This window comes from Leucopleurus acutus, assembly GCF_964270905.1.
Source record: "Leucopleurus acutus genome assembly, chromosome: 17".
NCBI lineage: Eukaryota > Metazoa > Chordata > Mammalia > Artiodactyla > Delphinidae > Leucopleurus > Leucopleurus acutus.
In genome coordinates this window covers 16,032,143-16,058,700 of record NC_139159.1, presented here as the reverse complement: position 1 = coordinate 16,058,700, position 26,558 = coordinate 16,032,143, and the positions used below count along the sequence as shown (strand labels likewise).

Below are 26,558 nucleotides of genomic sequence, written 5' to 3'. Positions count from 1 at the left end.
CCCATTTTTCTTTCACACAAACTGGTTCCTGAAGGCGTTGAAGCTTGCCACCTACATCATTAGTGTTGACCCAGGTCTTAGAGACATTGCTGATCTTAGATGCATGGGAGTTTAAGATTTTTGAGGCTCAGAGATTCAGAAGATGGTAAAATTAAAGAAACTAAAAGAAGTGTGATGGAATAATTTGACCTAAATGAGAGAATTAGCATTACTGGAAAGCAGCAACATCTTTCTAAGTGATGTGGGAGTAATACAAGTTAAGCGTATTTTTCACTACAAAACCAAAACAAGCAGGAGTGTGCTTTAGAGCTACCTAAATGGTAAAAAGTCGGGGACAGATTTTCGAAGCATCAGATGGGAATTTACCCATGTGATCTCTGTTAATGTAATAAGAACCACACCGCTCAGTGCTTTGAATATTCCTCTTAGGTGTTTATCTTTGAACATTTATGCAATTAGAAATAAACTATACAGCTAAGTTTAACCCAGACAGATATTATTCAATTATAGAAGAGTTTCAAATTTTTCTAAATTCCATTTCAACTATACTTACTTAGAAGCATTATTTTTTAAGTGGAGGGAAATTAACTGAGGGAGAATGACAGTACCACATTTTGAAAAGAGACTGGATTAAATATAAAAAATATTGGGTTTCAGTGTCACTTCTGACACTCCCTCTTTGTCCTTAGCCTCCCTGAGCCTCAGTTTCCTCATCTGTAGAACAGGTAATGTTACCTGATCCTTTTAATCTCAGGACTGGTGTGACCTTTAATGAGATTACATGGGGAAAAGTACTTTATGAATAAAATAAAGCATATATAAAGTCAAGATCTTGCTGTATAATCAGTAGCTACTGTAACAGGTAAAATTTTTTTTAATTTTTACTGAAGTATAGTTGATTTACAACATTGTGTTAGTTTCTGCTGTACAGCAAAGTGAATTAGTTTTATATATATATATATATATATATATATATATATATATACACACACATATATCCACTCTTTTTTAGATTCTTTCCCATATAGGTTATTATAGACTATTAAGAAGAGTTCCCTGTGCTATACAGTAGGTCCTTTTTAGTTATCTACTTTTTATATAGTAGTGTGTATATGTCAATCCCAGTCTCCCAATTTATTCCTCCCCCTGCCCCAGGTAAAATGCTTTTAATGCTCTTTTCTTAACTCTTTTCTCCCTCTGTACCTATATTTCTCCCAGTTCCTGTCTTCTGTGGTGGCTAGTATGAGATCGACCCTTATTCTCTTAGGGTTACAGGGTGTTCTGTCATACTGAGGCCTGGGCTCATCTGTTTTCACCACTGGCCCACTGCCTGGCTGCTCCAGAATGTTTACAGTCATTTGGCTTTATGTTTTGGCATTTTTGGCCGCGAGGCATGTGGGACCTTAGTTCCCTGACCAGAGATTGAACCTGCATTGGAAGGTGAAGTCTTAACCACTGGACCACCAGGGAAGTCCCTGGATCATAGTTTAATATTCTATGTCTATGGGGGTCTACTCACCACAATTTGGTATAAGAGTATTTAGTACTTACTTAAAAATCACTGCATATGCCATTCTGAGAACTATTCGTTATCAGGTCAAAGCATTGCAAACTATATGCCTTCATGCTCAAAACTTGGACTCAAAGATAAGTTGTATTTCTCCCTCTGGGGAGCATTGCCATTTCCTAAGAGAAGGATTCAACGATGATTTTGCCTTTCGCCTTTGTAAAAAGCACCAGCTAAAGAATAATACTAGTGGGGAAAGATTGATACTGGTGTTTTTACAGCTTCTTTCTTTCATTTATTCATTCAGGAAACACTTATCAAGTAAATATAGGACTGCACTAAGATCTTGAAAAGGTAACAGCAGAACTTAGTTGCTGCTTTTAGGAAGCTTATATTTCAGAAGAGGAGATAGAGTTATCTACCAGACAGCAGGGTGAAAAATTCTCCAATCCAGATATTTGTGGGAACAAAGGAAATTCCAGGGAGGGGCCCCAACCTGGCCTCAGTTGGTCAGAGAAGGCAGCCCAGGGTCGGCCCCACCTGAGGCAAGTCCTAAAGGATGAAAAGTACCGCTGTGAATGGGCAGTGGGACATGGGGGGGGGATAAATCAGCCCCACCCTGGATCTTACAATGCTTAGAAAAGAAGAAACCTGTCCAGAGAGGTTAAGCTATTTAAATAAACCTTCCTAAAAATGTTCAATGTGGAACAGACACACCAATTTAAAATATATGCAGACTGATCATGTAAGCAACATGAAAACAACCAATTACCTTATCAGATAGTGTATCATCAGAGGTCTAAGCTTGTCTCTTAGTGAGGTTGGGAAATTCGATGCCCTCCTAAAGATCTGGAGAAGATTATGAAGTGGAAAACACTTAAAATTGTAGTTGCTATCTCTGAGATACAGTGAATTTTAAAAAGGTATATAAAAATAGTAATAAATGTTCTAGTAATGTTTATTAGGGTGAAGAAGCAATTGTTTTGCTCTTAAAAATTGGAAATATATTATATACACAGAAAATTAGAAATAGTAATATAATTAATACCTGCATACATCTACCCAGATTGCCAAAATATAATAGTTTTGTATTGTTCAAATGTCTTTTTCAAGATATGAAACATTATTTTTTTTTTAATTTTTATTGCAGTATAGTTGATTTACAGTGTGTTAGTTTCAGGGGTACAGCAAAGTGAATCAGTTATACATATACATATATCCACTCTTTGTTTTTTTTTAGATTCTTTTCCAATATAGGCCATTACAGAGTATTGAGTAGAGCTCCCTGTGCTATACAACAGGTTCTTATTAGTTATCTATTTTATATATAGTAGTGTGTATGTCAATCCCAACCTCCCAATTTATCCTTCCCCCCTTATCCTCTAGTAACGATGTTTGTTTTCTACATCTGTGACTCTACTTCTATTTTGTAAATAAGTTCACTTGTACCCTTCTATTTAGATTCTACATATAAGCGATATCATATGATATTTGTCTTTCTGTGTCTGACTTAGTATGACAATCTCTAGGTCCATTCATGTTGTTGCAAATGGCATTATTTTGTTCCTTTTTATGGCTGAGTAATATTCCATTGTATATATATACCACATCTTTATCCATTCATCTGTTGATGGACATTTAGGTTGCTTCCTTGTCCTGGCTTTTGTAAATAGTACTGCAGTGAACATTAGGGAGCATGTATCTTTTTGAAACATTAAAGAAGGCATTGAATCCCATGGTTCATTTTCTTCATTTTCTATCTCCTTCCTTTCTTCCCAGAGTTGATTACTATTCTGAATTTGGTGTTCATCATTCCCACTCATGTCTCTATAGTTTTACTACAAATCTGTATCTATAGGCACTTATTATTGCGTGTTTTAAAACTTAAGTAAAAAATAGCCTATTATCTATTATCATCCTTAAACTTGCTTTTTTGCTTCAAGTGTATATACATACATATGTATTTTTAAAATATTTATTTGAAATAATGTTGTGGTGGTGTTTTGTGTATTTTTCTTTGTGTTCATGTATAGGAGTTTCTCTAGGAAATATGCCTAGAAATGAAATTGCTGGGTGTGAGAGTGTCTTTCCTTTTAACAAAATTGATATACTTTTTCATACTTCTAACAGCAGTGGATAAGAATTCCTGTTGCTTCAACTTCACCAACATTTAGAATCGTCAGAATTTATAATTTTGGTTGAGCTGAGAATGAAATGTTACGTCTTTTTAATTGGCATTTTCTTAAATGAGGTGATAAAAATTGGTATAAAAAAGGTAATCTTAGAAAACAGTGTTACTACGGATATCATATATTCATTTAACTGACCCATGGAAGAAAAGTTACTTAAGCAAAGGTGCACCTCCCCACAAAACTGTGGCTTTAGAATTTTGTTTTAATTATGATTTTTTATTCACGTTGGTCTGACATGCCACGTCCATTTAGTTATGTGATTCTTCCAAAATGTGGAATGGTGCAAATTTTCTGTTCATACTAAAAATTAAAATTATTCTTTCATTATAGAATTTTCTTAAGAGCCTAGAAATTTACATGCTTTCTATGAGCTTTCAGTTTATTCTATATTATGACTTAATACAGATATTGAAGCACAGACTTGCTGAATTTAGAAAGCAGAGGCCACCAAATCATAGAATTCTGTAACTAAGTTTAACTTGGATATATTGGGTTAGCCAAAAAGTTTGTGTTTTTCTGTAACATCTTACAGATCATCTGACTTTGTGAGTAATCAGAGAAAACTTTTGTCTATACTTATCTAGTTTGACTGTCCATGCTATGTAGATTCCTTAGTTTATCAACAGCTTTGCTTTATTTTGTGCAGTGATTTAAGAAACAAGCATGTATTTCCAGTACTAGTCAATGAGAAAATGCCAGGCCCTTTAAAACATAAACATGGCTTATCTGTTTCCTATTAATGCATACCTTTTAAGGAGATAAATTGCAACTTTAAAAAATTAGAAGGAAATCTTTGTAGTATAAAATAATATTGTGTGCTGAAATGCATGTGAAGTGAATATAAAATTAAATTTAATATACTTACTATTTAAGGTGGATACTTTACATCTCATATACCTTTAACCATTTGGACAACAGTTGGGACACTTGATCTTTTTAATTTAATTTATGTCTGTTAAGGTAGGAAATCTTGAGATATTTTTTATGTTACAAATTTATGTATATTTTAGCAACTAGTAATGCAAAGTAATACGATATTCTACATGGTAATTTGTTACCACTGTATAAGTACTAGTCCAATTCAGTATAATATAATTTTAATTACGAAAATAAAGCTTTTATCTACTTTCATCTGGTTTTGATTTCTTCATTTTTATTATAAGATCCCTTCATAAATATTATGTAATTCATCTGTGGTTCTACTAAAATGTCTAGTTTTACTCAAATGGGAGATCAGACGGTAGCCTTAACATATGTGTTCTGTTTCTTCTCATCTTGTATGTCATTAGTAAAAATAAGGATGGTTATGATGTATAATGAAAATGCAGATTCATAACATGATTAGCTTGATGTAAAACAAATTTTAAAGTGCCCCAGGCTTTAAAGACATTACTTTGGATCTGTGCCCATGTTGTGTATACAAAGTGCTTTTTATATTACAAGAGTCTAGAATCAACCTGTTAGTGAAAATACCAGTAAATCCCAAATGACACACGGAGGGAGACAATTATAAATGGTGTCTGCTCACCAGAGTGTGTGTGATGGGGGCGGGGGGCAGTCTGTGTATGTGTGTGTGTGTGTGTGTGTGTGTGTGTGTGTGCACACGCACATGCGTGTGAGGGAGCATTTGAGGATGAGTACGTTGTATGTTGGAATATCTTAGATTCCTCTAAGAGGATGAGAAAAGGGGAAATCTTCAAAGCAATTTTAGAACCAAAGCACTAATATGTGTCTGCACGATTGGTACTCACATCTGTAGAACCCTGGCTTTAGAGATAACACCATGAGGATAAATTTAATAAAAGACGTTTACCTTAGCCCTGGTAAAAGTGAATACTAATTTTTCACTGTCTTTCAAACAACCAAAACCTTACCAAACCACTTGCTCTGAAGTCATTGTCTGTGTGTGCCTTGTCCCTGGCTTCAACCTGGCCCCTGGTTATAGTCTGCTCTTTCCTCTTTCTCCCAGTTTCCCAATGTTCTCATGTACCAAGTTTCCAGATGAGTGAAAAGAAGTTACAGGCAGTTTCATATCACGTTGGCGTGGAAAATACTTGAGCATGCCTGTTAGACTAGGCACAAGGTGGGGTTAGGGGTTAATACAGAGACAGGAAGTGCAAAAGGCTCTTTCCTTCTGTTTATTTTTTCCTACTGAAACTTACCTGGAGGTCTACCATGGACCTAATTTGCTTGCTTTTAATTGGTATCTAACTGAAGGTTTCAAGGGCATTTCAAATGGTGGGGACAGTAGGAGTAAAGGTGTCTTGAGGAAAAGCATATGTGTCCTGGGGGAACTATGGACGGTTTAGGGCTAGAGCAGAAAGGGCAAACAGGTCATCCTGGCGGCCAAACTGGAAAGGTGGACAGTGTCTAGACTGTGGAGAGCCTCCCAAGCTGTTTTATGGATTCAGTTTTACTGTGGAGAGCCTCCCAAGCTGTTTTATGGATTCAGTTTTAATCTCTGAGAAGGGAGTTAGCTGTTAAAGGATTTTCAGCACTGCAGTGAAATCATCAGAGTCCCAGTGTCTGAAGTCGACGCCGCCTGCAGTGTGGATGGAAGAGAACACTGGACGCAGTGGGACCAGCTGGGAGGCTGCCTGATTGGGGCGGCGGAAACAGGGCAGAACCCGAGGAGACTGCGTGCAGGATATGGAGAGGTGGCATCAGCTGACATGGCACTGGCTCTGGATGTGGAGAAGGAAGAATCCAAGAAAACCTTAACATGTTCAGCTTGGCTCACTGGTTGTGTCCCCAAGTGAAAGAGAGAAATAGAGAAGCAGGTTTGGGGCTAAGAATATGAGTTTCCTTCAGTTCAGATTGCATCCCAAGTGTTTATGGGAAAGCTAGCTGGTGACACTACAGGGGGATAAGATTGTAAGGGAAGTATGTCCAGAGGGATGCTGAGCTGAACTCTGATATACAGTAGGGACTGGACATTTCAGGCACAGGGAACAACACAAAGGCAGGAACCTGTGCGTCAGGTTTGAGAACTAGTTGTGTCTCAGAATGACTACAAGGAAGCAGGGGTATGCAGCAGGGTGGGACTTCAGGCTGAGGAAGGAGGCTTGTGCCGGATTACCCAGGGCCCCTGTGATAAACTGGTGAGTTTGAACTTCACCTTCAAATCTATGAAGGATATTTTAAATCAGAGATATGATGAGATTCGTATTTTATAAAGAGAGTGTGGCAGTGTGGTCACTGTGTTGTGGATAGATTGGGTTTGGAGCTTAGAAGATGTCGTCTGTTAAGGCTGTGCTGTTACAGTTTATGCAGGACTCAGACGTGAAATCAAAGTTAATTTTATTTTCCACAATAAATGGCATCCTGCTTCCAAGCACACACAGTAGCAAAACGAAACCTAACAACAATTACAACGGTAACAACAACAAAAATCCTTAAACGTGTCTATTTCAAGGTAACAGAATCTCTTAGGTGAACAGGTGGTCCTTTCAGGATGTAACCCCTGATAGCTCTGGATTCTCTGGAACGCCTTTGCTCACCTTTCTCCCTGGAGTGACCTAAGTCCCCGGGGGACTCATTCATGTACCATCCTGGCCTTGGGGATGGCCTTGGGGTAGCTGTAGCTCTTGCATCTCTGGTACATGTGCTGTGCTGGGTGTTGCCTGTGGCTCACGTGGACATATCCTCTGGTTGCCGTGAACCCTGCCTGATAGCAGGCACAGGTGTGGCTAGTCCTGTGTGGTCCTGTCCAGCACCATGCTGGTCGCTCTTCTTCAAGTCCTTGGTTCCCACAGTGGCCTCCAGGCTCAAGTGACCTAGTAGTGGCCTCCTCATTTTCACAAAAGTGAAACTTTACTTAGTTGATCAAGTTTCTTAACACTTTTGTGTCCCCGCTGGAGACCCGGGAATTCTTGTCCGCCTTCTCTCTGCCATACTGGGATGGGTTTTCATGCCTGAAGAAGACTTTTGTGTATAGAAAGGAATTCACATATTCACCTGTGTTTTAATAAATAGTTGTTTAGCCCAAAGCTTAAAGAGTCAACTCACAGAACTTATTTTACTTATAAATCTGGTTATTTTTCACAAAATAAGAAAAGTTACTTTCACTTAGCTATCTAACCAATTGAAGCTTCTTTAAACATTAACTCCATTTAATTAATCAAATTCCCTTAGCCATTTCAAATTATAATCACAAGTCTATGATTTCAAGATGCAGTAAAGATTTCCAATATCCTAAAAAGTTGACTAAGAATATACAGAAGCCAATGAGTATAAAATATATTACCTTACTGATCCTCAAACTTTTAAGTATTAACAGTAAAAGTCTCTGCTTTCTTCATTCATGTCTTCACAATTTACATTTTTATTGTAAAATATAACGCATATATATACATTTTTTATTTTTATTTATTTTTTTTAGGAGTTTATTTATTTATTTTTGGCTGCATTGGGTCTTCGTTTCTGTGCAAGGGCTTTCTCTAGTTGTGGCGAGCGGGGGCCACTCTTCATCGCGGTGCGCGGGCCTCTCACTATCGCAGCCTTTCTTTTTGCGGAGCACAGGCTCCAGACACGCAGGCTCAGTAGTTGTGGCTCACGGGCCTAGTTGCTCTGCGGCATGTGGGATCCTCCCAGACCAGGGCTTGAACCCGTGTCCCCCTGCATTAGCAGGCAGATTCTCAACCACTGCACCACCAGGGAAGCCCCATTTTTTATTTTTTTAAACGTACTTCTGTGTATTCCTGGAGTTATATGATAAACTTATCAGATCCCAAGAGAATACCAGGTAAGGTTACTAGTTGTTGGTTATTGACCATTCAGTGAGACAGAAGCCAGCAGTGGATAAAGGGTAGACTAAGTAGAACGAGGGGTAAAGACATTAATATCAGGCTGGTGGGTATGGGGAAACATAAACAAATACATAGACACACGAGTGAGCATAGGGTATGGGTGACAGAAAACAGGATGGTGTGGACTAAGTGGGTGCGGGGGAGGGGATGTGTTAGATGGTTCAACTAGATAGTCATGAAAAAACTTTCAGTTAACTTTCAACTATTTACATTCTGATTATTCATGTTCTTTGTGTTTATGTCATGTTATTGTATGAGCAAGAAAGCAGAAAGAAGAAACGAATGGAGATGAAAGTCAAATCAGGGGTGTTTATTGTTTGTGTTTGTGTGGAGAGACTGGAGTCATCCTTAATTTCTTTCTTTGCCTCAAACCCACATCCAATCTACAAATTCTGTTGGCTCTACTTCCAAAATATGCCCTAAATCTGACTACGTTATCATCTCCCCATAAAACCCTGGTCTAGATTATCACCATTTCTCACCTGGACTACGGCAGTAGCCCCCTCATTTGCCTCCCTGCCTCTGTTCTTGGTCTCCTGTTGTCTATCCTACACCTACAGGCAGCAGCCAGAGTGCCCTCTCTTACATATAAGTCAGATCATGCATTTTTCTGCTCAAAAACAAAACAGAAGCAAGCAAACCAAAAAATACAAAATAAAGTAGAAAGAAAAAAAAACCTCTAGTAACTTTCTATAACACCTAGAGTAAGATCCCAACTCCTTACCTAGCCTACAATGCCCCGTGCTCCACACCAGCCCTGGTCCTGTTCTTTTCTTCATGTTCTCTGTCCTCCGGTTCTTTCTTTCTTCCCTCCTACTTGTCAAGCGGTTCACTTTGAACTTGCTGTTTCTTTTGTGTGGACCACCTTCCTCTCCCCTGCCCACCCGCCCCAAGATTTTACAAGTCTATCACCTTTTCATCATTTGTGTCTCAACTCAAGTGACTCCTCTCCCAAGAGGCTTTCCTTGACTAGCTGACACAGCACCCACCACTTCCCTCATGTCCTTCTCTACCAAATTTTACCGGAATTCTTTTCTCTGCTTGTCGATAACCATTGCGTGCGCACACACACAAAGGAGCAGGAAAATGTCTATTTTTCTACCGTATATTGATTTTAATCAAAATTATATGTACATCATCTTACATGTCAAAGAATTCTATAAAAATAACACCACCTACATGTATGCGCTTTACAGCCACAGCATGTAGTATTCTACAATTCTTTGTAATAATTCAACTTCATACCCTCTCTGATTGTTTAACTCTCCTTTCCATATATTCAGATGTATCTACTCTTCTATCAATTTTTTCATCTTGATGAAAACTTTCCTGGTGCCTCCTGACCTTCTTCAATCTGGACGGCCATGCCCGGTTTAGAGCTATCCTCCTAGAAATTCTCTTTATCATCAACACCAGGGATAGGAGACTTCTCTCTCCTATTTCATTTACTTATTTTGTAAAGGAACTTTGCTTCCATATTTGAACGGAACGTATCATCTCTTAGCTTCCTGAGAAAGGATATTTGGAAAATAAATTTTTTGAGATTTGACACATTGGCAAATATCTTTAATTTAAATGTCTTCAATTTTCTTTTTTGCTATAAAGTTTGTTAGGATACAAAATTCTAGGTTGAGAATTATTTTTCTTTAAGGAATTTGAAACATTGCTTTATTACCTTCTAGAAATACATGTTCCAATTAAGAAGTTTGAAGTCATGACCCGTGCTTTGTATGTGATCTGTTTTTTCTTTCTAGAAGGTTATAGGTGCTACCCTCTCTCCTAGTGTTTTGAAATTTCTCAACAATATCAGTTGGTATGTTTTTTTGTTTGTTTTTTTTTGTTTTTTTTGCGGTACGTGGGCCTCTCACTGCCGTGGCCTCTCCCGTCGCGGAGCACAGGCTCCGGACGCGCAGGCTCAGCGGCCATGGCTCACGGGCCCAGCTGCTCCGCGGCATGTGGGATCTTCCCGGACTGGGGCACGAACCCATGTCCCCCGCCTCAGCAGACGGACTCTCAACCACTGCGCCACCAGGGAAGCCCTTTGCTCTGTTTTTGAAACTCCAGTTATTTGGATGTTGGACCACTAGGTTTTCTTACAGCTCCTCCTCATTTTCTTATATTTTCTGTTCTTCTCTCCTATTTTCTGTCTCTTTCGCTCTATTCTCTGGGAAACTTCCTCAGTTTTATTTTCCAAACCTCATTGAATAACACATTTCTGTTATCCTACTTTTTATTTCTAAAGGCTCTTTTCTGTTGTTGGATGTTCTTCTTTTTTAAAAGATTATAATAATTATTATTTTCCTCTCTTGTTTCATGGTTACAGTATCTTATTTCTTGAGGGATATCAGTTTAGTGAGAGTTTGTTTTTGTTTTGCTTCCTTTTGCCTGATCTCTGTTTCCTGCAAGTTGCTTTTCTCTATTTATTTGGTCTCTACATTTCTTGGTAGAGGCTCTCCTCAGACATAGATAATCCAAGTTGGTGGTGTAAATTAGGATGCTTTTCAGCTTTTCTCACTGCCAACACTAGATGCAGCTTTCTCAGATCTGCTAAGTCATTTAGCAGTCAGTAGTGGTCTGCCTGTTTTTTCACTTAGAAAATGTGTTACTGTTTTCTTATTACCTTCCCTTTTAGTTCTTTGGGATTTATGCTTTTAAAAAACTCTATTTAGTGTTGCTCTAGTGGGGCTTGTAGAGAAAGCAAAACATAAATGCTCATGTGCAGTTGGCCACCTTTTCATTTATCTCCTCTCTTTTATGCATACATGATAAGCGGGAATTCTGTCTGTCTTGTTTACTGCTTCATCTCCTAGTGCCCACATTTCTGGCACATACTAAATGCATGATAAATTTGCTGAATGACTGACCAGCTGGCTGACTGGCTTGGTTAGTTAGATTTCTGAACAGTCTAAAAGATGCAAAGTTTTAAAATGACAGCATTGTTGGGTACATCTACAATGAGGTGTTTCTGAAAGGCAGAGGATGCAGACTTTATTTAAAGATACTTTTACTCTATTGTGTATCCTTACATTTTTTAAATTCATTTTTCTAGAGTTTTTGGTTAAGAATTGAAAAAGGAAATATAAACTGATGTTGGATAAATTGAAAAAGGAAATATAAACTGATGATGATTCAGGAGAAATATTTTGGGTGTAACTAAAATACAGCATATGGTAGGTTTTTTAAAAAACTGAACATTAACTTTTTACTCCGTTTTCCTGTCTCACCCAAACACATATACCAGGTGAATACAGTGATTTCAGGTCTCTTCTAATTTCTTAATTTCCTTAGAGTTTGGTTATTCCCCAATGTTAGGATGGCAAATTTCTAGCACATTTTCCATGACTCAGTTTTGTTCCATAAAGTATTTTAAGTATGTTTTGAACATGAGACCAACATTAACTCTCTTACGATGATAAGTCCAACTTTAGAGTTTCCAACGGGGGACAAATATAACAACATGTAAGGAAAATAAAGGAAAACATAGAAGCAAAGAAAATTCAGGGAAATCATTTTTCTTTCACAGAGCCCTGGCATGTTCCCTCAAGTAGCCAAGTATGCATGTATTAATTAATTTGAGTAAAACTTATCGAGTACCTATTATGTGTACCAAGCTGTGCTAAAACTGGAAACTCAACCATGCCCTGTCTGGGCACTCATTCTATACTTGTATAATTAAATTGATTTGAAATTCAGTTTTCTATTGCTATTTTACTATCTGTAGGAGCTTTCCCATAGCAGTAAACATTTTAATCCCCATGCCATTTTGGAAAGTTGTGGAACGTTCCTGCATCCTTTTTATTGGTTAGCCTGTTTACAGATTATAAATTGACACTGTAAGTGATATGACCACAAAGGGCACAGAAAAAACCCATGCTGAAGCCAGAATTAGAACCTGAATCTGTCGTGCATTTGTTTTAGTCTAGTGAGTAGTACCCTCTGAACTGTAGATAGATTTTAATAATTCTACACATTTATGGAAAAGGGCACCATTTAAACCTTGAACAGTAACAGAAATACAATCAAAGAAGATGGAAACATAGGGGAAGGAAATAAAGATTATATATGTTGCTTCCTGAGGTCTTCACATGAAATATCTCATTTAAAATATCTTTTTGGGGATTTCCCTGGTGGTACAGTGGCTAAGAATCTGCCTGCCAGTGCAGGGGACACAGGTTTGAGCCCTGGTCCGGGAAGATCCCACATGCCACGAAGCAACTAAGCTCGTGCGCCACAACTACTGAGCCTACGCTCTAGAGCCTGCAAGCCACAACTACTGAAGCCTGCGTGCCACAACTACTGAAGCCCATGCGCCTAGAGCCCATGCTCCACAACAAGAGAAGCCACTGCAATGAGAAGCCCAGGCACCGCAACGAAGAGTAGCCCCGGCTCGCCGCACCTAGAGGAAGCCTGCACGCAGCAATGAAGACCCAACGCAGCCAAAAATAAATAAATAAAATATCTTTTTTCAAATCTAGGTCATTCATTGGTTAGTAATAGGCATGATTTTGGGAAATTGTAAACAGAAAGCTTAGAGATGTAGATTCCTCCTTTTAAATAATCTTCAGTAATTCATCATGAATTAATTTATCTGTGGAGAGTTAGGTCATTTTTTCTTAAATTTATCAAATGCAGTGCCTCCCCAAAGAGATGAGTATACTAGTAACAGTACTGTAAATGTAAAACATACAAAAATCTGCGTATCTAAAAATGTTATCTATTTTCTCCTTTAGAATGTCTAAGTTACAGACACTCCTTCTTTAAAAAAGGCCTAGGATCCAGCTGGCTTTCTGATTATTGTCTTGAATAACTTCTTTCTTGTTTTTGTCCTGGCCCTCCCGCACCTCCTCCCTAGCCCTCTCCAGCCACTTTCTGCTGGTGAGGAAGAGCTGTCCTCTCAGGCAAGGACAGGAAGGAAAGTGAACAGCTCTCCCAGGAGGCCGGAGCTAATGGGGGTTTTGCGGATCTTTCAGCAGGGGCTGTCGATGCTAACCGCGCGGTAGAGGTCTCCTTTACTGGCTCTCTGACCTCTTGGTAAACTATTTGTTTTTCCTTATATTGATTAAAAAAACAAGCCACCAGCCTGTGACTCCCTATCAACCAGGTGTTGTTTTTAAGAATCATGCACATTTAAAATACACGATTTCAGGAAAAAACCCTGATCCTGGACTTGGTTTTACTTTGCAATTCAGGTAAACCAGATCATCGATGCTATTACAACAGAATCCCTGAAAGAAGCAGCAGATGCTTCCAGACTTCTGTTATTTCAAAGAATATGAACTACAAATTTAAAGGATCAGTCTAATATACCCAACATTAGGCCCCTGAAATCAGAATTCTTATTAATTATGAGCATCCAAAGACTAAAAAACTGGAAGCTTTCATTACATTTTGGCCATAAAAAGGTACTCTTACTATTCAAACAAACTGAAGCTATTGTTTTCCTTAGCATGTAATGCAGGCTACTTTTTCTTACTCTACAGCATTCTAAAGTAAAATTCAAAAACCCAAGGCAACTTGATCGCCTGCAAGTATGAATCTTTACAGTAGAGAAACCTCTAGATTGCATACCTATCGACATTGCTTCATAAAAACATCTAGAATAATGGTGCTTCTGGTTGTGTTTCCAATAGCAATGTGATTGCAGCACCCTGTGGATTAAGTTACCGATCCTTTGAATTCTGACCTTCTGTCTAAAACAGCTTTAGAGGTTACTCTTTTTCTCCGATTTGGGAGCCTAGAGGGGGGAAAAGTTAATGCTGTTTGAAGGAAGGAAAAATTTCTATAGGTTATTAGATTTGGGTTTTTTTATTTATCCCCTTCCTGGCAAATCCTTTGTAGCAATAATAGTGCCTCTTGATTCTGAGTACTTAAACCACACCTCCAAATACATAAGGAGAATTGGAGTGCCTTTTGAATGTAATGATTTCCTCGATGAATAAATCAAGTGCTTATGATGGAATAGCTATTAAGATCCAAGCAATATCACATTGGATAAATAAAATTAAGGACTACAACAGGGAAGAAATTGATAGAACTGTCCATACAATAGCTTGTTGTAAACTCAGACCCTTAGCTGCTCTTTTTAATATAAAGAAAAAGTTGGGAATATTTATAACCCTGCTTTAGGAAGATAATTCACATTTTTTGGTAAATAATGAGAAAAAAATATATAGCTCCTGATTTGATCATTCAGGTTTAAGGATTCATCACATTTTTGCCCCAATTGACCATTTAATGTATGTACTTTTATTTTTGAACCAGCAAATTAACTTGCAATATGTGTTTGTAAATAATCAGATATTATTTAGTGATGATGCCTATTCTCTATTAAATATATCATTTCCATATACCACACACCTTTCTGGATTTATTAACTTTATGAGGTGTCACCTTGCTCCAAAATGATGATACCTCCAGGACACAGTGATGTCCCAGTGCCCCATCTACTGTTTAGCGGTAACTTTGATGGTGCTAGAGAAAGAAGGCAGATTCCAGAACAAATAGTTGGAGGTGGGGGGAAGCATATTTTTGAAAAACAGGATTCATACAGGTAAGCTGTTACATTATGTATTAAAAATGAATGAAGAGGACTTCCCTGGTGGCACAGTGGTTGAGGGTCCGCCTGCCGATGGAGGGGACACGGGTTCGTGCCCCGGTCCGGGAAGATCCCACATGCCGCAGAGCGGCTGGGCCCGTGAGCCATGGCCGCTGAGCCTGAGCGTCCGGAGCCTGTGCTCCACAACCGGAGAGGCCACAACAGTGAGAGGCCCGCGTACCGCAAAAAAAAAAAAAAAAAAAAAAAATGAAGAATGTATATAGAATGCCGGCACAGAGTAAGCACTCAATAAACGCTAATTCCCTTCCTTCTTCCGTGAGAAAGTCATCATTTCCGAAGAATTTAAAAACTGTGAACTCAGCTGTCATGAAACCTGGAAAACACAGAGCAAATTTCCAGATCCTCTTAAAGGTATTGGGAGGTGCTGACAAGATGGGTTTTGCCCATGGCTTAGAGAAAAAAAGGTTGAAGAGACAACCTGGGTTTTCTAGGTTGCTTCATGTCAACAGAAATCCATTTTTTAGCTGAGAAAGCAAAATAGCTTATTGCTCAGATTAAGCATATGATCCCAAGACCAATTATTTACATATTTTTGGCAGAAGGAAGAAAAAGTAACTCTCTTTGCCATTTTGGGAAATCAGTTGATTTTAAAAGAGAAAATCCAATATGTCCTATTTTGTTTTTAGGTTAAGTACCTCTATCATCCCATTCCCTCTTCTTAAAAACCTACTGCTGCCTTTGTTATCATTATTAGTTTCAAGAAGTGCTGCTCAAACTTTCTATTAAGAATAATAATTTTTAAAAAAAACATCCTATAGGCAGTCATTACTACATCTGATAACAAGTCTCCCACTCTACATAAATAAATGTGTATTATTCATATGTAATAACCAATGTGCTTATTAGGGAGCCAGGAAATAGGTTATATTTCCATATTGTGTTGGTATAAAGGATCTAATTTTTATTACAATAATGTTCCATGGTACAGTGAATAGTTAGTAATTGCCTCCTTAAATTTGCTGTTAAAAGCTATTCATCTTGGAATTTGAATGGGAAACATTTAGCAAAATACGGGTAGACATTCAGTTTGGCGGATTTAATATCATTCTTAAAATAAATAGAGGATGTTTTACTTGGTTACGTTTCCGCAGAAGGCTACTGGGAGCAGGGCCCTCATTGCAGGTCTCGTGCCACTGGGAAAGAGTAGGTCGTGGAAGTGACCACTCCACATGCCAGCAAGGATGGTAATGTCAGCCATCTAGACACTGTTCCAAAGGTTCCATTAAAAGCCAGGAATGTAGAGCCGTGGCATGGACCACGAGAAAAAGAGTTATCTGGAAGCAGAGGCACTGGAAGTACAGTATTTTGGAATATTTGCTGTTCTACTTTGAGCAGTTTAAATCACAAAATGTTGACTATTTCCAGGTATTACTGATTTTAAGAATGTGGAAGAAATAATAACTAGGATTTCGCTTTTGAAGAAAAAGCACTGGTCTTTAAGTGCTAGTTCTATTTTGCAACTTACTGTACCATTATTCTTGAGTAAGAATCTTCAAAAAAATGGTAGAAACAGAGAGGTAAGAGATAGTGGGCATCAGACCAGGTAATTGCATGCATGCTTAATTCTAAAATGATTTAAAGGTAAACAAAACTAGAAGAAAAAAACTTCTGAGTCTGTCTTTTATTGGAAACTTCACAACTGCTCAAGAACTGTATTATCGTTCCTGGAATGGAAAAAGGGAAAGGGAGACATGTTTTAGCTTCTGCTTTCTCAGTGTTTGTTATATTTAATTGGATTAATCAACTGTATATTCATGTCATTTTAGAAAAGTTCCAACTTACCTTTTCGATTGTTCTAATGGATCCCTTATATCTACCCATGTCTTTTTTCTTTTTTAATTAGGCACATTTATTTTTGTAATCATGCCTTTATTTAAACTTCTTTGTTCATTGAACAGCACTAACAACTTCTGTCAAAATTGCAGACTTCTATATAACCAGGCACATATCTAGACAACAGTTTGCTCTGTATGATAAAACTTGTTTGGAGATACATGAAAGATATCATCCTTTTTGAGGGTATTCAAACATTTTGTTACAGTTGACTATTCCAAGCGTTTTCCTTTTCCAGATAAAATTTATTTTTGTTTTAGTGTAGAAAAGGCATATTAGAATTTTTTTCCTCCTATTCGTCTGTTTATGTGTTGAAATTTTTCCAGGAAATATCAGATAGTAATGTTTTCTACTATCACCTGTTTTTACTAATGGCGGATTTTCAGCAAGTTTTCCTAATTTCTGTTGTAATGGGTATGACTTTATTTAGAAACACCTTGGTCCTTAAAGTATATGGTTAATTCATGTAATTAGAGTTGTGAAAATTTAGAAATAGGAAGTTAACGGTACACTACAAACTGGGTCTTCTTAGTAATGGCTTACATTTTTGCTATTTATCAGAGGATAACTTATTTTGGTGTGAGCTGTATGGTATTTATTACATATTTGATATTCAGAAGTAGTAACCAGACAAAATTTATGGATATGCATGTGATTGATTTTAGGCCAACTAATTTTGCTTTAGGAAAAGGAAAGCATTTAATAGTGATACACACTTTTGAAAATTTAAAAAAAAAATAAGTGGTATACATGGATATTTCTTGTAGCCAATGACTAAGCTCTTTGTGACATAACTATGCCGCATGACCTATATCATATCAGTTAGTGCTCACATTACATTCATCATGCTTTTCATCATTTTCTTCATAATGACATGCATCATTTCTTTAATGGTTCTTGTTTGGTTATATAAATAAAAATAATTGAATTTCAATATAAAAACTAATATAATGTGGTAAATTTGATTATATAAAAGTCAGATATGTTACATGATATTCCTGCTGACTTCATATGGTTTGTGTCTTCTAGATTCATCAGTATAATCTTTCATGGATCAGAAAAATAATATTTTATCTTATTATACCTAAAATAATTTTTAAACTATGGGAAACATGGCCACAATAGCTTAAAGTTTCAAATACGGTTGAATTCTCCAAACAGCATCTCAAATTTTATATTTTATGGAGCTTAGAAATAAATATGATAGCAAAAGCAGTTACTGTGCAGGTCTTTGATATCATAGATTGAATTATTTTATGTCACGGCACTAGAGACCTCCATTACATGCTGTATTTTATTTTCTGCATATATACTCTAGTATACTGAATAACCGATAATTCTGGTCTGGGAAAGAGCCGTAGGTGGTAACGTAATTCTATTTCGGCTGCATGAACGGATCCAGTAGCAAACAACTGATTTTTGACCTTGCTTCCCAAATATGGTAGGTGGCTAGCCCATGATTCCTTGCCAGTACCATACAAAATGAAATCCTAGGTGAGTTTGCAGTTTAAGCAGTCTCTTACGTTTGACAAAGTGTTCTCTTCTGAGGAATTTAGATTGGCATCCTTGGTGGGGGGTAGGGGGTGGGGAGTCCATATTGAATTTTGGTCATTAGAAGTTTCTTCTTTGTTTGCATTGGAATGGTGCTTTCATTTACAAATTAGTAAAGTAAAGGTAAGACTGTCTGTTTTATGAGTTGATGATCTGAAATGTATTATAAAATCATTTAACAAGTTACTGTGATTTTTAAAATGTTTTTCCATACCAAGGCAGGAGCCTTAACGAAGAAGATGCTTATTATTACTAATAAAAAGACTAGATCCGTAGAGTAGTATTACTGTTAATGACGAAACAGTTTAAGGAAAATTCAACGGGTATAAAGATTCTATTTTAGAGTACAAAATCGGTTATGATGAGTAAAAATAAACATTTGTATTTGAACTATGGTATAAGGCTGGCAAAAAGCAGTATAATAATTAGTCATGTAAGTGATGCCTTCTTTAAATGTTTGAAATCAATATAATGGTTAAGTTATTGATTTAATAACTGAAGTCATTTATTTACCTAAAACATGATAGTAAGTAAATATTTTAAACTGTAATTTAGTCATAATCTGAATAGTTCAACTACCTAGGTGAGCATTGTAGACTTTCATGCATAGATTGAGTTTAGTTAGAATTTTTTAAAAGAACAGACTGTAAGGAAAGAGTTCTAGGTAAAATAAATCTTTTCCCCCAAAATCATTTTAAAATATCAACACTGAAATATTATCTGGTTCATATCCAAAAGAATTGCTCCTGTAAAACTTGCCATTCTAGAAATCACTGCAGAATTAACATTCAGGCTTTCATTGTTAAACTGATAATAGCTTACACGTTTGCTTTTTCTCTCCCTCTGCTTACTTAATATGGAAATGGCCATTCTAATTTTCATTTTCCCCAGACCTGTTAGTTGTTACATTCGGAAAAAAAATTTTGGGGGGGGGGGAGAAGTATCGATTCCCTAAGTTTCAGGGCCTGAAAACAAGTTTTGGAAAAGTATGAAAGATAACGTGTAACTACTCCCCAAAGCTCATAATTGGTAGCTGCTGTAGCAAGAGATGTGTGTTGACAGTGTCTCTGAGAAGCGATTCTCACACAGCTGTTTATTCAGATAGCATGGGGCGCGTTCATTTACATAATAAATTTTTTCGGAGCAGCAAGGTTGAGTCAGAGAGAGCAGTGCTCCTCTCAATTGTTGCATTTAAACCAATAAGGATAGGACAAGAGAATAGCTGTGGTTTGCGTTGCAAAAACAAAAAAAGCCCCGAGGCTCCACGGGCAGACCTACAAGGCTGCGCCAACAAATCGAGGGATGAGATGGTGCTGTTTCTTTGTCTGGGCTTCTCAGATGCTATCAGCTGCTGCTGTTTAGAGGGAAAGAGCGCGGGGCTCAAAGCGGTGACTAAACAGAACGGTGGGAGCTGATGGCTGCGAGTTTGGGGCGAGGTAGAAACTCTCCAGTGCCACTTCCGACTCTGAGCCTTCCTGTTGCCGTCCAGTGTGGCGGTTTTCTCGCCGGGGCCAGCGTGTGCGCTCAGTCGCTCGGCAGCCCGAGCCTGCAGCGGCGCCCAGGCGGCGGTCCTCGCGGCCCCGCTTCCCCCCGCGGACGCGCTCCGCTTCCCGAAGCGCCGGGCTCCGCCGAGAGCCCCTAAGAGCCCTCCCGCGTCCTTATCCAGGAGCAAAACTATGTCAGGAATGGAGGTTTGCTAAACCAGAAAATTCGAAGGAGCCCAGGAAACTGGTGGATGCAGCAGATGTAAGCGCTGTAAGTACAAGCTGACTGTTTGAAAAACTGTTCTGAATGACAACAGCTGTCCTGTGGGCAAAGCCGAAGATAACAAGAGCGCTTTGAGTTATTGTTTTGATTTGTTTTAAAAGAAAAACATTAGGGCGTGGGGAAGATTATGACACTTTGTACCCAGTGCTTTATGGGCCACTGGGTTCCATCATAAAAGTATAAGTTTTAACCCCCAAATTAGCTGAGCGATTAGAATCATTAAGAGGTAATTAGAAATTGTTAACGATGACTTTTGTTGTGCTCTATGTAAATAAGTATATTGCATGGCTATATTCTTGTAGGGAGATCACTTCATATCTCTTTTCTGCACAAACCTCAACTATTACTGTGTGATATTGATTAAAGCGGTATCTGTCTATATCCATTGCAACACACAGATAACTTTTCCTATACATTTTAGTGGGATTGGAGAAAAGGAGGAAGGAATTAACATTTTCAAAGGACAACAGATAACAAAAATAAATTGAAACCACTTTTTAAGGAAGGAAATCCTTTCATTTCAATAAACAAATTTCCCAAACATTATATTAAAGGGCTCATCTTCAAAAGGTGAAATAATAAACATTTGCCAAATTAATATATTTCTCACTTATTGACATTTAACAGGACTTGAATGGACCTTGAAATTAAAAACAAGGTTCTTAAACTTTTGAATTACCACTTAAAATATTTGTCATTCAAAATCAGTATATGAATTGCTAATGACTCATGGGGTTATATTTCTTGGGAGGAGTTTTTGAAACATTTAAGCACAGCTTTTGCACGAATTCAGTAAATTCAGAGCTGTCACTGAATGTAGACAAGTGTTTTTATGTTTCATTTCTTAAAATGACAAGGGATACAAAAAGTCGCTAGTTAAGCACATAGTGTAGTTTTATAGGCTGGGGGTTGTTTTCTTGATGTGTCTCTCCTAGTAGGTTTTATTTTAGGCGTGTGAGTCTTTTCGCCCACCGTTTGGGATTTGAAGACATGCACACACGAATAGTCATGCTTTTTTGCATTATCAAATATTTGATATTTGACTTTCTCGCTGCTTGAGTTCTCCTAAGGCCCAAAGTGTTCAGTAAGTGAGCAAACAGCCATGGATTTTCAATCCTGAAAATTCTTCGCGGTGACAGACAGAGCAGCCTAACTGAGCCACTGTTCAGTTTTAGAATGCCAAAGGGAAGTCAACAGCTCTGGGAGTTTGGTAGACATAATAAATGATTTTCTCAAAAGAAAATTTCCTCTTGAATTCGAAAATTTATTTTGTAAGAATACCTTGGGGAAAAAAACATTCTCAGTGAGAATAAAGCCCCTTCCATTTCATCAGCTATCGAAAGTATTACATTCAACATCTTAAATAAATGCTAATTTTGAAAGCAATCCGTCAAGTCTATAGGTAGAATCAGTGTCCTTCACATACTTGTTTTTGTTTTCCTGGGGGCTCTATTTTGTCATTTTCTTTAACAAGATACTTTAAAAAGTGATACAGTATATTACGTTTAAAATCAGTAAGGGTATTAAAGAATTCATTTTGTGGAGTCTGATAAAGAAGGAGGTAAGTGTTAACACTGAAACGACATCTACCTCTTCCTGGAAGTTCATTTTAATTTTAGGTTTAGATTTTTATTATATCACTGACACCATCGTTGGAAATGTTGATTGAGGAACATTTTAGCAAGGATATATTGTGATTTAAAAGCAGGCTTCTGCCTAAGGCACATTTTCTTTCCTATAAAATACACTCTGATTAGAAAATTGCCATTGTCTTTCAAATTTGGGAGTACTCAGGTTGATCTGTGGTTGGGCAAAACTAGCTCGCCTGCCAACTCTATTTATTTAGATAAGTTCAGTACTTTCACTTTGAAAATTTCTTTTGAGTTTGAAAAAAAAGTTTAAAATTATAGTCATTTTATAAAAATTGCTTCTAGCAAGCAAAAAAGCCAATGGAAAACCCATAATTTAAACAAGTACCTACATTTTATTTGCTCTCTGCTGCTGAGATTTAGAATCCCTTTCCATTTACAGTTTACTTTTCACAGAACATTATTAACTTTTTGGCTTCATACATGATCTTCTGTCAGATGCTTTTGATTTGTAATTTAGCAAAGTATAATAAACAGTGCAAAAGTCATGAAGTTTGCTCTGCATCCTGAGCTCTGTGGTAGGGAAAAATGTGATAAAATGTGTACCTTAAGTCTTGTTTGATGATCTCTCAAAGCAAGTTTGCCTTCTGGAAATAATTTCTGGGGTTGAAGAGCATGGTATTAACAGATTTAATGTGGCTATTCAATGGATTGGCGAAGTACTATGTGAGGTTTAACAAAATGAGAGAGACAAATTGAACATCAACAAAAGTTACATCTGTGAAGAATTAGAAATTTAATTAGAAAAAAGGCAAACTTAAAAGATCTCATTAACTAATCAGAAGTCAAAGTTACTAGTTGCGGATCCTTGAATTGAAATTCTAAGAAGTTCTGCTCTCTTTTTTTCTCTGTATTTTCACAACTCTGTCAGTACGCTACACTGGGTATTCTCTACAAAGAGTTTTAAAAAGCATTAAAGTGAAATGACTTCATTGTAATCTAAGATGACCATTTATAATGTTATGGGAAATATTTTTGCACTCCTAGGAGCATTTGAATTAAAAATACCAGATTAGGAGGAGACAAGAAACATACTAGGTTTATGGATGTAAGGCAGAGAATATGAGCTTACTGAATGCCTAACAGCATTTTTCTGCAAACCATGAAATATTTTGTTTTCTCTTTGAATGGAAAGGCACCTAATTAATTATTTTTGCAGCACATTATGTTTTTAGACCTTGAAAACCTAGAACCTTCCAGAGATATTGGCAAACATAAGAGAAAACTAACGCCAATCAGAAATAGGTGTTCTTTTTAGATAAGTCATTACAAGAGTATGTTTTCTTACTGCACTGTAATCTTGTACTACACATAAAAAACTAAAAGCATGTGAAGTGTAGCATTTTGTAAACTGTAACTAATTTTGCTCACATCTGTGTCTAATTGTTGTCTGCATTCGCATTCTTGAGAGTAGATTTATTTTTCCTGGACCACGATGTGGATTCAGCTGACCAGCCTAAGTGAGGATTAGTTGTTTTAAAGTTATTTTGATTAAAGAGTCATTTTTAAAAACAGTAACACACAACACATGGTTTAACTAATCCTTGAGACACAAAAGAATATATCTGATGTATACTTAATGAAATGAAGATCATGGATACGGGTTCAAAAATTGTAGTGTACGAAGTACAGTAGAGACTGAGTCCAGCCAGCCTAAAAAAAAAAGTACGTTGTTGTGAAAATGCATTTTTTTCAGTGAGAAAGCGTGTTAGAATGATTCTTATTTTGAAGTTCATTTTTTTAATTAACAGATTGACTTTGCAATTAAATAGGATAGGTTAAACCTCAAATATAAATATAATCAAACTTTCAAAGTATACAAGGAAACTAAAATTAGGTTTTTAAGATGATACTATCTAGCCAAGGTTAAAATAGGAATGTATTTTAATATGTAACAGAAAGTATGTTTTACATACTCTTTCACATAATTAAGCCAAGAGAGTTCTTAAAATTAAGTTAGTTCTCACCTATAATTTATTCCAGGTGTATAAAAGTGGAAAAAAAGAGGAAAAAAAGGAAATTTATCCTTGAGGTATATCGCTGCAGTTTCTAAAGGAAAACATTTAATCTTGTGTGAGAACATTAATTTCAAAAGAAAATCAGAAGCCAGTTATCACAAAGTGACCTATCTGTAGGCATTAAAATGAAACTTTTATTGAGTACTCAGGCATCTCTTTAAAATTATTTTTCATCCTGCACATATTTTAGAAAAGTATACCTAGAAATTTCGTGTAACATCATACCAAGATATTTAGACTTGAACGATGCTTTATTCTTGCCAAAAAGGTAGTACTTTTTAATTTCATAAATCATAATTAAAAAATAACAGGACTCAACAGAAGATGCTTGGCTGGATAACTTTAATGCCATTTGAGATGCTTCAGTTTTTTCATCTTTGTTCTGTAACCCTAATTGATGTCTGTTCCGGTTGAATGAAAATACACATCAAAGATTTGGAATTCTGAGTCATTTTAAATGTTATGCAGAATTCCCTTTACCTCCGAGGCAGGCGTTAGCCTGAGCTTGTGGGCCAGCAGCCCACCCTCACCTGAGTTTATCACCTGCTGGCAGTTTTGCTGTCTCTGGACGAAGGGCAGTGACTAGCAAAGCCTGCAAGCTAAGTTAGCTGTTCAGTGAAATGCCAAATACAGATTCATCTGGAGACAAAAGAGACCAGAACTCTGGCCAGCTGAGACACTGAATTGATTATTCAACTATCCATTCTCTCTCCTGGTTTAAAATGGGGAAAATTAAACCAAAAGCGAACGGCTTTTGCTATTTCATCAGGCAGTGATGGATTTCCCTGAATTTAAACATTCACTGAATTTTCAGTTTGCTGGGGTACATGAGCACATTGCTCCACGATGGGACTTTGGGGAGGAGAACTTGCCTTTGCTATTTCTCGTTGAGTCCGGCACTGCCTGAAAAGTGGCCGAGAAGCCGTTTTGGTGAATGTTCAATAGTAAATATAGGAGAAAACCATCCCAATAAGGATAAGAACTGTCAGGTGTCAAAGGCATGGGTGGGAACTCTATTTCAGCTGGTGATAGCAGAAGATGAAAGATCTTCTGAGGATGCTGGAGGGTTAATGCTTGAACTACTGCTGTGAAACACACTCATTTTGCTAATAGCTATTTTTTTTTTCCAAGCACCTTGTCCAAGCTGCCTGAATAAGGCTGCTTTGCATGTTGATTGGGGGAGGGGTAATCCCGTTTGCAGCTGTCATAGGCCAGTGATGAATCACTATCCCGTCATTTGGCTGCCTTCCCCCCCTAACAAGGGGAGGAGGAGGGCAGACCTGGAGGAGGAAACAACAGTGGAGACCTCAACTTAAAGACAATATGCCTTTCACCGCTGCAGTATCCTCCTTTTTCTCTTTTGGTTAAAAGAGAGCATTGTAGTCCTGAGCCACGTGCTCTGTATAATTAAGAACTGACACTGAAGCAGAGTAACAACAGCTTCTAATTTTTTACCCCTGATCACAGGTGCAAACATCTCAAACCAGTTCAGATGTTGCTGTTTCCTCAAGTTGCAGGTAAGGATATCGTTGATATTTGACATTTGGGGAGATTACCTTTCTGTGACCCCCCCTATCTATTTTTGTCTAGTATTTCTTAATTATTTCTATTAATAGCCTTGGTTGGAAATTACTTAACCATTTGTGTGTGTGCCTGTAAAAAATTGTTAAATATGTAGAAAGGGAAGAGGATCCTGGGTTTGAAAATGATTAGGGGTTCTAGTTTCTGGGGTTAGGAAAACTGTGAATGTGTCATGAGAATTAGGGGAGAAAAACTGGATTTTAAGCCATTTCCCATTTGAATCCAGAAGACTTGGGGAAGTCAAAACTCACTTTGGATGTAAAACGGTTCATGTTAAGCCGTTTTAAACGCTGACGTTTACAGTCAGTTTAAGTGCAGCCTCCAAATTAAAACGACTGGAGCTTTTATTGGCCTGGCGGGATGAGCAGACAGTCTTAGCTTCATACATATTAACCCCCCTCCTTTTTTTTTTTTTTTTTTTTAGAAAAACACAAAGTTTAAAATAAAGTGAATGGGTCTTAGACTTTCAAACACTTGGCTGTCAGAAAACAGAACGGTATCTAGGTGTGTTTTTAGTCACTTTAAACAAATGCTCGCCTCTCTTCATTAGGAAAAGATGCAATATAAGTGAATGGCTCTGAAATTGTGAACATGAGTCGTGGCTTCTGTACCCTGTAGGGCATACGCAACTGCCGAGTGGAAGAACTTTCGGGGGGATTTCGCTGGTTTTGTGTTGTAAAAATGCCCAATTTGAGCAGGGAAGTGGCATTGTTCTTATTTCCCTGAGTGGGTGACAGCTGAGGTATTCTGACTACTCATGTTGCTGGGGACTCACTGTATGCTGGCCTGCTCCCTCCTCACTTGGGCAGGCTGTATGTAATCCACAAAGCAAACAAGTGAGCGGACATCAGGATGTTTTAATGCTGCATTTGTTTCAAGGGAGACAGAGGAACAATTAAGCAGTTTACCAGAGTAAACACATGCATCAGGGACAACTCATTCCCTGTCACTGGACTATAGGCTTCAAGTGTGGTATTTGGTTTGGAGACCCATTAAATGGGCGGTAAATTATAAGGGAGTACCTAGTGCTAATTTA

The 26,558-nt window shown here is 37.5% G+C and overlaps 1 protein-coding gene across 5 annotated transcripts in view; it reads left to right on the top strand.

The window, feature by feature from the left end:
• EYA1 (EYA transcriptional coactivator and phosphatase 1) overlaps nucleotides 1–26,558 on the top strand; it is a gene marked incomplete at both ends in the record, with an annotated part of 313,784 nt that overhangs the window by 136,452 nt on the left and 150,774 nt on the right. For 3 of the 5 annotated variants that reach the window (XM_082859020.1, XM_082859019.1, XM_082859015.1), the window contains one exon: nucleotides 25,409–25,458. In XM_082859020.1, coding sequence (XP_082715146.1) covers nucleotides 25,409–25,458 — 50 coding nt within the window. Of the gene's footprint in view, nucleotides 1–18,603; nucleotides 18,631–25,408; nucleotides 25,459–26,558 lie in introns of those variants that run through there. The other 2 variants (XM_082859023.1, XM_082859021.1) reach the window with 2 other exon arrangements.